Below are 12795 nucleotides of genomic sequence, written 5' to 3' on the forward strand. Positions count from 1 at the left end.
TCTTTTGTGAAGGTACTTTGGAAGCAGTGAGTTAAACCCTGTGCTGTAGACCCTGCAGGTTCCACTGAACACATTCTTACTTTAGCTCATCCCACGCACCGCTCCTGGACTGCGCCCCACCCAAAACATATCAACACAAATGAACACAAGCGTTTCCATTCACCATTTTACCTTTTATTATTTACAAAATCACAGTTAAATAAATAGTTTGTAAAAATGTGTACAAAAGATTTTCTCTTTATATGTCTTCAATGAATCACTAACATTACATTGGGTCACAGGAATCATTAGTTGTGATTTAACATTAATTTTTTTTTTTTTTTTTTTTTTACAATCTGGTACTGCGAAATTAAGGCCTCTTTGATTTTGGCATCAGAACAATCTGTCAGTCAAATGTGTCATAGTCAGAAGCTGTGTCCAACACATGCTACCATGTTCACAGTATTAAACTGAAAAAAGAGAATGACTAGGAAAAAATGACATCATACATTGAAAAGTGGCACCTTGTCACATTTAGGGCTGGTCACAGTTTACAGGGTTAAGTGCGCTGTATTGACTTGGTTTTAGTTCTAGATTAGTGCATAGCATGTTGGAGAGGAATATCAAATTGGCATTTGAAAGTGATAACACTGTATCCAGATATGCGGTTGCTGATGTCAGGTGACACATGGACATTTCACTTGGTGTGTGACAACGAATAATTAAATGTAGCTTTCTAACACTGGCCCATATTTATCAAACATCCCAGATAATAATGCTGATCTGATGTCAGTTTATGCCTTTTTCATGGCACTACATGGACTAATGAGGCTTGATCTTATATCATTGTTCTTAAACTGGGTGCTTGATAAGGCCTATTGTCTTTACTTAAATAAGAATGAGGTGTCACCCTCCAAAAATAATTACTGCTGAGAAATAATTGGGCGTCCACAATCCATCATCTACATGTGCAGATAGTCAACCTTAATGGGTCTAGTTCTGTCCTATTTGTGGAGTGCACAAAACATACAACTTTGTCATAGATTGTCAAGGAAAACATCAAACACAAATACAATAATAAAAAAAAAGTAAAACACTTTTCCCCCTTTTACCAAATTCTGTGTTCTGATCCTGCTTTCCCAATATTAAACTGATAAGTATAAATATAATGTGATCCATATTGGTGCATCAAGATTTTACCGCTTTGCCAGCCAAAGAATGACAAACTGATGGGATCACAAATACACAAAAAACAAGGACTAGAGGTTTGACTGAGGCACAACCACATTTCAGACCAACCATTCATTATTGCTTGTTTCTTTAATATATCATAGATTTTGTCTCCTTGTCAAATGACCAAACAGTGCACAGATGATGCAACGCCCGTCTCAAATGACAAAATGGTGCACAGTGATGCAAAAATGGGAGGATGCATCACAGCTGGCTATAAAGTCAGCACTAAAAATACCTGCCAATTCTTAACTGGACAATGTTGTTTTAATTCTTTATTAATTTTGGATTGGAGACGAGTCATTTTTAAGGAAAACAATCTCACTGATGCAGTAATAGGTTTTGCTGGTGATTTCAGAATGAAGCACATGTTCTTTGGGGGTAAACAAGCTGCAACATATTCCATGTACTGTCACCTGCAGATTATGCACACTTGAAGTGTGAGAATCTCCAAATACAAACTTGCTTAAACTGTACTGTATTTATATTTATATAATATATATTATATATAACCAAGCAAACTCTTCCCCTTCATACATGAGCTATCATACTTATGACACAAACACACACATACATACATACATACATACATACATACATACATTCAAAAAAGACAAGAATACACACAGGCACTCTGCAAATGTAACACAACATTTTTGATGTTGGCACAAATCAAGCACATTGGAGGTTTCCTTACTTAACACTAAACCAATAGTAATATAAAAAATTACTGTGGTGCATCTCTCAAAAATGCTCCACTCAATTTATTCACATCAGATTTCGCAAAGTCTAACTGCTACTTTTTACATTTAGAATTTAATTTATTTTACTTATTTCCAGTGCTTCATTTTAAAGACCTTTCTCATGCCAGTAAGGAACGGTTAACACTAGACTTCTCTTAGATTGTGAATGAAAAAATGAAGAATTTAGTGTCTGCTGTGTTCATCAGACAGTGTTATATTCAACTGCAGGAAATTAAATGCTGGAAACGGCACTTGTTCTCATCCTGGGGGTCTTACAGCTCTCCCTCCAGCATGCAACTTACTGCTTGTTCCAGTGAGTGACTCTGCTGTAGTTTGGGTTTGACCCCAGCCGCTGTCCCCTGCAGCCGCTGCAGCTCCAGGATGCTGTCTATAGCACTCTGCAGGTGCTCACTGAGACCGCTGTCCTCCACCAGCGGAGAAGAACCTGGACAAAGTGCATCTGAAGAGTCCAGTTTTGTCCGTTTAAGCCCTGGAGGGCACAATTCGGGAAGCAGATCCTCTGGACTTTCACCTGTGCACTCCAGCTTAGCCGTGGAATGTGGGAGGTCCAAATCGCAAGCTGTCCTGTTTGTGTCTGTGTCTGTATGACCTCTTGCCACAGCTTGTTTCACAGGCTGAGAGCTGCTCACTGGGGGACTCACCAAAGAAGGCTTAAGCGCTTCCTGTTTCTCCTGCACATCTCCTCCATTGGTTAGCTGCCCACCAGACGTGCGCTTGAGGCCGGAAGGGGTGTGTGGGTTGTCGCAGACAGAATTGTGGATGACTTTGCGAGATCCTGACTCATGTTTGATGGTGAGGCGGAGCGCCCCCCTGCTTCTGGAACGATACGTCTTAAGGCCTGGAGGCCGGTCTGAGTGTAGAGACCATGCTGGAGGAGAAGGAGGACTGCCTGAGGCATCAGCATGGCCTGAGGGCACCAAGCTGCGGTGCAAAGAGGCTTTGCGCAAGGACATCAGGAACGACTCTGTCAAATAACAAATGATGCACAGACGATTCGATTTTACTGAGTTACTATTCACCTGAGCTTAAGTTCTGGTAGCAAACAGAGATGTCATGAGGACCATATGTTTTCTAATACTGATATTAAATCCTTGGATATCAGCCGACACTCCAATATTTCTTCTTTAAAAACTACTAAGCTTTAAAATTTGCTATTTTAATTGAAGCAAAATGAGCTGTGCAATTTCAGGGCAGATTTGTTGAGCACCTAGATCAGATTTATTCTTTATTTGCCATCCAGTATTAGATATAGCATATTCTACAGATACCAGTCTGATATTGATACCCTTTGCCATCACTAGTAGATATAGACCCTCTCAACCTCTATCTTATATTATTTATTTATCACTTGCAGCTCAGTTGAAGAAATTCTGTTGAATATCTGGCTGGATTCTAAATAGTTTCAATTGATACCACATTTGTGCTCAAGTAGAAGGGAAAATGTTTTATGATTTTTCATAACACTTATTTTTGCATGTAGACATGGCATTTTGGTATTGATGGGTATCAATATTGAGACAATATCAGTAGAAAATAAGACTGGATACAGGAGAAAGGAGTCTGATGCAACCGTTAGCAAATCTATTCTGAAATAGCACACACATTGTGTGATGTGATGTTCGCTGTGTATTTTCTTCCTGTGGGGTAGTAGAGTAGCATTACAGACTACTTTCAGATGTTCATCTTGAGCCTTATTCGAGTTTAATTAACTTTACCACAGTAGAGTCAGTAAGTAATTTGTTTTGAATGGCCAATGGAAAAAGGATCTGTGTAATTTCCACAAATAGCCTGGATCGAAACATTATCGCTCATGTGTTCACGTCATCGTTATGTGACAAGTGCCATACTTTCAAACAATGAGCAGAAAACTGACCTGGATCTCCCCTGGCTCTGCGTCTCTCCTCCCCCAGTGAAAACCTCTCTGACTGCAGGAACAACCGCTCCAGCATCACCATCTCTGCTGAGGGACTCTCCTGCTGTACAGATCAATAACAGTTCTTGCATGATTTCATATTTAGTCTTAATTAACTTTTTGCACCATATAACCATATAAAAGTTCACAATTTGCAATGTATTGCTCAATTTCTAATTTATCTTGTTCACCCTGCCAGACGTACATCATTTTATCATTCCTCTTGCATGCATGTCTGCTTTTTTCTTTGGTTAAAATGTTGTCTAATTAAAAATTTAACATTTGCCAATATTTGTCAGTCTTCAGTCCTCATGTCCAAATGTTCTCCTAGTAAATCTTGGTTTGAAACTCGGCCTGTGTGGTTTAGTGATGCAATGAGTCAGCCCTTCAGTATTTCACATTCCAGTTAAACCTCTTGCACACCACATGCAATGCTCATGGCACTCTGAATGAGCACAATTAACAATAATAAATCTATCTATCCATCTATCAGGAAACAATTTCAGGCTGGATGACTGCACAGAACTACTGAATGGAAGAGATAATGTGCCTTTTTATTATTTAGGAGTATATATCTATGTGATACAATGTGTATGTACATAGAAATGCAGAAAATACTGGGACTCACCTGGGACTCTGCCAGTAAGAGCTTCCTGTACTTGTTCAGCATGTCTGTGGTACGGTTCAGCAACAGCCCGGATACATTCTCAAATTGCTTATCCACTGCACAGAGACAGATAATACTTAGTGGTGTGCAGTATTCATTTCAGATTGGCCTCATTGTACTTTAGTACATAGATAAGATAGCAACAAATATACCCTCATATACATACAAAAATAGAAAAATGAATTTCCACAACACAGAATTACCAAATATCAATTGATTCAAGTCAGTTTTAAGTCTTTAAAAGGTCTAGTATTAGAGGTCTAAAATGACTTTCTTGACTTGAGCCTAACCTGTCATGAGATCGGCATGGCTAGGTAAGGCTCTGGAGCAGGTATGGTACGGCAACAGGTGTCTCACAGCATCCTCTAACGAAATGAATCGGGAACGAGTATTTGGATTGAAAACAGCATTGTGGTCTGAACAAATCTGCTGCTTAATCCTATAAAAAACACATACAAAAGACATGTTGACCATGTTACATCGGATTTCTTTATCATTCTGAACTAACACAAGAATTTAGTGTCATTAGGCAAAATTAATTGTCCTACTAGGTCTATATCTACTACTAGATATTTTTCTACACTGAAGATGTCTGGGTCTACTGACCTGTACTGCCGCATTGCTGGAGTGAAACTTTCTTTTTCCTTCACGCTGACAGAGGGCACCTAGAGCAACACAGACTGTTTCATGAATGCTTTATGAAATAAAAGGTAATGTCTAATCCCATTTCTCTGTGTCACATGTGAGTCTTCAGATGCTCAGTAATTAAAAAACAATGAGCGCGTTGACATGCACTCAATAATCGGATATCAGCAGTTATCTGATTATTTAAATGGTCATGTAAACAGCATGGTCTAGAAACCCAATTAGCAAATCTGATAAAGAGAGCTGGATTTTAGCTCAGTAATCAGATTTGTAAACTTATATTTCAGATTTCTCTGTGCGCATGTGCGAAACAGATGGCAGTACTGGAAATAAACAACCTAAGTATATATTAACACATTTATCTGGTTACTGACAAAATTTGATTATCGCATTATTAAGTGCACTCAGTGTCTACTCACTGATATCTGCACCTGGAGGGTGGTTGTTATCTGTGTGCCCTGTGATGATACAATCTTGTGGCTTTCCTGTAGGTCTGGCAAGACAAGTTCAGCATCAGCCATCACACCAGGAGCTCTGAGTTCTGATAGAGGTGGAAAAAAATATCATCAAGGTTGAAAATTAATGTAATACAAATATTGGGAATATATAAGAATATATAATCTCTGTTCTGTCCACATTACATTTTCAAAAAGCAGTATTCAGAATACAGTTCCTTTTTCTATTTTTAGGTGAAAACGTTTCAAATTTATTTTTAAAGAATCACCATCAATGCTTTATTAACTATTTTAAAATCAGTACACGGCATGTAGAAGTCATGCTTATTGGATGGACTCTTAAGAGGAACTCTACTTTACAAACAACCTGCTCAACTTGATGAACCAATTACTTTTCTCAATGCTATTAAACTCTTTTGACAGATGATGGAACTGAACAGTCTCCTTTGTAGTAGATATTCTTAGCAAGTGATGAGTTTATCATTGATGTCACATCATGTGATTCATGGCATCATGTTACATTTATATCATGAACTGAAAATTACATAGCTACCCAGTTAAAGGTCAAATTTGCGAGGTTTTGTTATTGGAATATGTTATATTAATTATTTTACAAAGCAGATTTTAATTGTTCCACTTTTGGGATATTTTAAAGCCATCATGGTTTATGATAACATATCAAACTTTTAATAGCTACCATGTCACAACCAACAATTTATCAATGTATTTAAACCTAATATTTAATAATAGGCTTATTTCAGAATGCTAGGCTTGTTTCAGAACTTCATTATAATTATTTTTTCATTAATATATTTAAAGAAGAAATAAAAGGGAAGAAAACTTTCAACCAGTAACTGTGAGAAATGATTTTGTAAAATAATAACAGCAGTCTTTCCTTAAGATTCTAGTATTCTAATGTATTGAGTAAAGTAGTTGAATATATTACTTTATAAATATTAACAGAATATGTCACTGAATTTACTTAGGACAGTGTCTTGCTGTTTCCATTGAAATACTAATTTAAAGATTTTGAAATACTTTTGGGCCTCCAGCCTATAGTATTTAATTGTACACTATATACGTTATTATTAAAAAACAAAACAGCAATTACTAATATGACAGGTTACACAGCCTCCCCTAGCAGCCACCAATCCTGTTCCTGGAGAACACTATGATCCGGCACAGTTTAGGCCCAGCCATTATCTGTCACAAATGCTCCAGCTAATAAATGTCAGCAGAAGACTTAGCTGCTCCTCAGGACCTCCTGCCATAAGTCTCTGTGCCTACAACACAAAGGACAGGCTTTCCACCACTGATGGGCCATTCACTATTGATATGGAGGTCATCTCAGGGGTAAGCACCCTGGGGCTATTTATCAAGGCGATCTGATTCCCTAAGGCAGGGCTGTGGAGTTGCAGCATCGTGCTGCACCCTGTGTATGAGGAGTGCAGGCTCCTGTTAATTTTGCTGTTTTCAAAAGTGCTTGATTGGCTTGATTAGGTGCATTAGAGTTGGGTAAAAAGAAGGGCTGGGTCCAAAATATTTCATTATGGGTTGGAACTCAACACTGTAGGAAAATAGATCTCCAAGAGTACAGTTGGTGACCACTGTTTTAAGTTTTGCGGTAGAGGTTTTTCACACTCACTGCTTTGCTTCAAGTGTTGCTGGACTCCACAGAGGCCAGCCTCCAGGGCTCCACTAAGGCCAGTAGAAGCAGGTTGTTGCTCAGACAAACACATCTTTTCTGGAGCAGAAGATGGGCTCAGGCACAACACAGACTCCTCTTGCCCTTGGGGGTTTGCAGTGAGAGCCACAAATGCAGAGGAGGCCATGGGCTCTCTGTCTGAGAGTGGAGGTGTGGGAAACATTGTAGATGGGGTGCTTCCAGAACAATGGAGTATGGGTGGTGAGGACAGCATGTCGCTGTGCTCTGACCCAGAATGTGCTGGGGTTGGCATCCCACCACGCTCAGAAAGTATAGAGAGGGCATCAGACTGACTGCACACAGCCAGGGCTGCAGGAGAAGCTTCTGTGTCACTGGCTGCAGGAGAGATGTGACTGTCCGCTAGCAGCATCTCGGACAAGGACTCAGCAGTGGCTGAAAGTGCTTGCTGTGGATTAGAGGCATTAAAACATATTTAAAATGTTATATGCCTTCTTGCATTTAAAAACTCAACCCAAAGAAAGATGGGACAGTAGGTAAAACGCAAAGAAAAACAGAAAGCAGTGATTTGTAAATTTGACCTTCATTTAAATAAAAACAGTATAAAGACAGGATATTTAATGTTTTCGTTTTTTAATGTAATTCTTTTTTTGTAAATACATACTCATTCTAAAATTGATGCCTGTAAAATGTTCCAAAAGGTTGAGACACATACAATTTAAGACTATGAATACTGTTTAACATTCAGAAAACATGTTAAACAGGTGATGCATGGGTATAAAAGTTGCATCCAGGAGAGGCAGAATACTTCACAAGTGAGGATGTGTTCAGACTTGGCAACTTCAGAACATTACTCAATGAGCAGTTGCGAGGACTTTCGGTATTTCACCCTCTATGGTGCATAATATCATCAAAAGATTTAGAGCATCCAGAGACATATCTGTGCGTAAAGGGCAAGGCCGAAAACAAATACTGTATGCCTATGATCTTCAAGCCCTCAGATGGCATTGCGATGAAAACCAGCATGCTTCTGTAATGAATATAACCACATAGGTTTGGGAATACTTCAGAAAACCCTTGTCAGTAAACACAGTCACCTACTACACAAAGTGGAAGCCAAATATGAACAACATCCAGAAACGTCATGACTGGTCTGTGTTAAGGCTCATCAGAGATGGACTAATGAAAGTAGAAATGTGTGACGTTGCCTGACAAGCCATACTGATTTTGAAAAAAATGGACGATGTATTCACTGGGCCAAAAAGAAAAATTACCATGCTGATTGTTCTCAATGCAAAGTTCAATAACCTGTGACTATCATGCTATTGGGGTGTGTTATTGCCAATGGCATGGTCAACTTGCACATCTGTAAATGCACCATTAATGCTGAGGGATACCTGTGCATTTTGGAGCAACATATATTGCCATCTACATGACATCTTGTTCAGGGATGTCCCTGCTGGTTTCAGAAAAAACAACGTCAAGTCATACTCTACAGACCTGTCTTCCACTGAAAATGTGTGGTGCATTTCAAAGAACAATATACAACGCTGGAGGCCCTGGACTGCTGAGGAGCTTAATTTTTTATCAAGCAAATGATGAAAAAAATTCCACTTATACAACTACAAAACCTGATGTCCTCAGTTCCCAGATTACTGAATTGTGTTAAAAGGAAAGGTGATGTAACAGTAGTAAACATTTCCCTGCCCCAACTTCTTTGGAACATGTTGCAGGCATCAAATTCAGAATAAGCAGTATCTACAAAAAAATAAAGTTAATTAGTTGAAACATTAAATATCCTATCTTTGTAATTTTAGTAAGATAGCTGAACAGAAACACAATTACTTTAAAATGTTTCAGTAAAATCAACTGATTTATGATGTGCACAGTATAAAACTTTAGGGCTACATTCATTAAATGGTGTTGTAAATAGCCTACTTACATATTTCACATTATTGTAATATTCAAAATATTCCTTACAGATGCAGACATTCAAGTGTTATATTTTTGCGTGATCAAGTTTTTTTTTTACTAAATTCAAAACCTCAAACACACTTTGGTTTACCTGTTGGGGATGAAGTATGAAGGCTTGATTCTGAGAGTTACGGACTTCTTCAACAGCCTGCTGCTTTTCTGGTTGGGAAATCATGTGTTTGGATAACGACGCAACAGGCTCAGGGGTATGAGTGCTTTCTGGTGGTGCTTGCAGGAGAGTGACCACTGGAGAAGACTGTGAGTGCATTTCAGCAACAGGAGGTTGGACTGAGACTGGAGAAGACAGTCTGCTCTGCTGCAATAAGTATAAAAATAACAGATAAATATTGTGCAATAATGTTCAGACCTGGGCATTTTATGAGCCACTCAACAAAGTGCAACAACAAAAAAAGTAAACAGTAGAGTGAATTTGGGGATCTCACTTGTAAGATGCTTTGAAGCTGCTCGTTTGCTTCAGTCTTATCTGTTACTGTTCTTTCAGGCAGGAGAAGCACTGGGGTCTGTGGAAGACTTAGCTGCTCCTCTGGACCTCCTGCCATAAGTCTCTGTGCCTGTGACACAAAGGGCAGGTTTTGTACCACTGATGGGCCATTCACTATTGATATGGAGGTCATATCAGGGGTGAGCACACTGGGGCTATTTATCAAGGTGATCTGGTTCCCTAAGGCAGGGCTGTGGACCACAGCACCATGCTGCCCCTGTGGATGAGGAGCGTAGGCTCCTGTTAGCTGCGCTGGCATCTGGAAGACGGTAGGAGGTGCCGACTGAAGCTGCAAGGGCCCTGACAGGAGGGCTCCCTGTCTGAGTGTGAGCTGCCCAGTAGGAGTTGTAAATACTGGGCTGAAATTCAGTTGCCTAGGGCGTACAGTCACAATCTGTGAGCCATCAACGAGGTGTCCTGCTGAAGGGGCTCCACTTGGCATTTGATTGTTTACTGTGGTGAGAAGAGGCCTAGCAGTGCTTGTGGACTGGGAAACTGTTACAGGGCTTTGGCTGGGCAAGAGGAAGTGGCTTTGGCCCTGAAAGAGGCCTTGGGGCTGTATGACAATGGAGCCTCCCTGGTTAACTAGCTGAAGGCTGACAGGTTTGTTGAGCGTTGGTGTGGGTTGTGATGGTGAAGGTTGCTTGGAGGTCACAGCAGAGGACAGCAGGATGTTCTGTGATGCAGCTGGTGGAATAAAAGTAAGTCCTGAAGATGATTTCTGCCCTGAAGGCTTAGGGCTGATTTGCACCAACCTAGGCTGGATGTTCACTGGCAACTTGGGCTGAATGGGCAGAGGAGTCCTCTGCAGTATTATCTCTGGAGCTCCTGTGGTCCTAACAGCAGGGGTCAACAGCTGGCGGCCTGGTAGGGTTTTCCGGATGATCATGCTGGAGCCCTGGGCAGGATTCAGGGAGAAAGATGTCTCAGGAGAAGGTGTAGGGAATACATTCCCAGGCAGCAGCCCCATTAATTGAGGTGCTGCAGGTTTGAGTGAGGGACATCCCGGTCCTACAGCTAACAGAGAAGGCTGAGGAGGCTCAACTGCAACCTGAGTGTCTCTGGGCAAGGTACTAACCCCAGAGATGTTCAGGGGTTTGGACAGATAGGTCGGTGAAGGAAGGGGCATATCAGATGGGTAGAGTGAGAGAGGTTCTCCATGTGGTGCTAGACCTGCCTCTAAAGCCAGAGTGTGTTCAGTGATGTCAGCCTCTTGGAGACTTTGTTGCAAAATGTCGCAGGTCTCCTCCTCCTGCTCGTCTTCCTGCTCCTGCTGCTGTGGCTGCTGTACCTCTGCCTGTACTTCTGAGGCATCATGCAGCTCCTCTGAATCTTCTTCTTCAGTTGGTGAGGCCAGCAAGGCCTCATCCAGGAAGGAGAGATCCACACAGCCCGAGGCAGGCGTGTCATGAGAACCAGCATCATCTGCCAATAAAGACACAGGGCTCTGGAGAGAGAAAAGAGAGAACAATTCATAAGCTGAGATACCTTCATATACAATAAGTCATGAGAGGATGACAGAGAGTGAGCTTTCTTTGAAACCACTGATTAGACTACTGTAATTCTCAGTACTAACCAAATTACCAGCAGGTGATTTTAGAAGAAACAGTCAGATAGACAGGTGATGCTGAGCTAGTACTAGTAAAATCTTCCTTATCTACCATGTACTCCGTAGAGACAGAGGCCCAGACTCACCGGGGTATCTGTGAACAGGGATGGCTCCCCAGAGGAGGAATTAATGAGCAGGTCTCCACTCAGCAGCTGCTTGAACAGAGGGGAGGAGAGATAACTAATTGCAGGGAGGGTTTACAGGACTCTTTCATCTATTTCCCAAATATCCTCTCTCACACACAAACAGTAACCATTTCAAAAGATTTCAGTCAGGTTTTTGATTTCGGTTCCTAGAATGACACTGTTAAATTAAAATTTTTATTTAGATTATTTTCATGCTTTTCACATGTTAATTAATCAATCATAAACGGAGTAACAGCTAGAATGACACTCATTAGTTAAGAGAGTGCAAGAGAGATGTACCTCTTTTGTTCCATGAAGGAAGTCATTCAGAGCTTGTGGATCACTTTAAAACACAGACAGAAGCACAAAACAGTCATCACAAATTTTGCTAGAAGAACCAGAGTCATCTTAGTGTATAAGCATACTGTTAATATCAACGTGGGGCTAACATCATGACATTGTGATATCGCTATGCAAAACTATGCCATGTGCATCGTGGAGATGTTGCAATGCATCATGGGGAACTGACATTCTGTTAATAATGCCATCTACAAGTGCATTGTTTAGGCACCAAAGTTTACAATAAGTGCCAATCAACAACTCAGTCCAGCACTCCTCCTGACATTCCAGCTGTAGTGTCATAAGTTGTACAACAATATGACTGCAATCACCATTTTTCTTCATTTGAATTTTGTTCATAATATCATGAATACAGACTTATGAACCCAGAATTGTGAGGCCAAATGAACTGTGTGCTTAATGCATCATTACACACCTAGTATCAAATTAAAATATTTCATTTAATGAGGTCTGACTACAGTGAAGGGTTAGAGAATCCTGCTTGGTAAAACATCTGTGTTTGGACAAAGACATCCCTCCTGTGTAACACTTACCACAACACATCAAGTAAACATGTCCCATCTTCATCTTCCATTTCAACTGAAGCATATGTGAATGGTACAGTAAACATACTTTAGTTACAAACATCATAGACCACAGCAAAACCTGTCTACATATACAACGCATGATGAATTTACAATAAAAAACCCATACCACCGCTTCACATAACTCCCTGTCATATCTCAAAGAGTCAAAGACATGTTAGCAAGTTTACAAAGTGAAATAGAGTAGCGGTGTGAATTTTTTTAAAAAAAGGGACAGGGAAATAAAATAAAAATGTAATCACCAGTCAGTAAATCTTTTTCTGTGTGTCATAAATTTTCCAGACTACAAGAATTCCATCTACAGTGTTCCATATCATTTCCATTTC

The 12795-nt window shown here is 40.2% G+C and overlaps 1 protein-coding gene across 4 annotated transcripts in view; it reads right to left on the reverse strand.

The window, feature by feature from the left end:
• Nucleotides 1-251: 251 nt before the first annotated feature.
• Nucleotides 252-12795, reverse strand: part of si:ch211-168d23.3 (BRD4-interacting chromatin-remodeling complex-associated protein) — a 14252-nt gene continuing 1708 nt past the window's right edge. For 2 of the 4 annotated variants that reach the window (XM_017699746.2, XM_017699747.2), the window contains exons 3-14: nt 12419-12464; nt 11826-11868; nt 11487-11552; nt 9733-11238; nt 9381-9605; nt 7298-7763; nt 5617-5738; nt 5159-5217; nt 4843-4991; nt 4514-4608; nt 3847-3949; nt 252-2937 (exon numbers count right to left, since the gene is read on the reverse strand). In XM_017699746.2, the coding sequence (XP_017555235.1) occupies nt 2225-2937; nt 3847-3949; nt 4514-4608; nt 4843-4991; nt 5159-5217; nt 5617-5738; nt 7298-7763; nt 9381-9605; nt 9733-11238; nt 11487-11552; nt 11826-11868; nt 12419-12459 (3588 nt within the window). In that variant the 5' untranslated portion in view covers nt 12460-12464 and the 3' untranslated portion in view covers nt 252-2224. The remainder of the gene's footprint in view (nt 2938-3846; nt 3950-4513; nt 4609-4842; nt 4992-5158; nt 5218-5616; nt 5739-7297; nt 7764-9380; nt 9606-9732; nt 11239-11486; nt 11553-11825; nt 11869-12418; nt 12465-12795) is intronic. The other 2 variants (XM_017699750.2, XM_017699748.2) reach the window with 2 other exon arrangements.

This window comes from Pygocentrus nattereri, chromosome 10 (genome assembly GCF_015220715.1).
Source record: "Pygocentrus nattereri isolate fPygNat1 chromosome 10, fPygNat1.pri, whole genome shotgun sequence".
In the NCBI taxonomy this organism is placed as follows: Eukaryota; Metazoa; Chordata; class Actinopteri; order Characiformes; family Serrasalmidae; genus Pygocentrus; species Pygocentrus nattereri.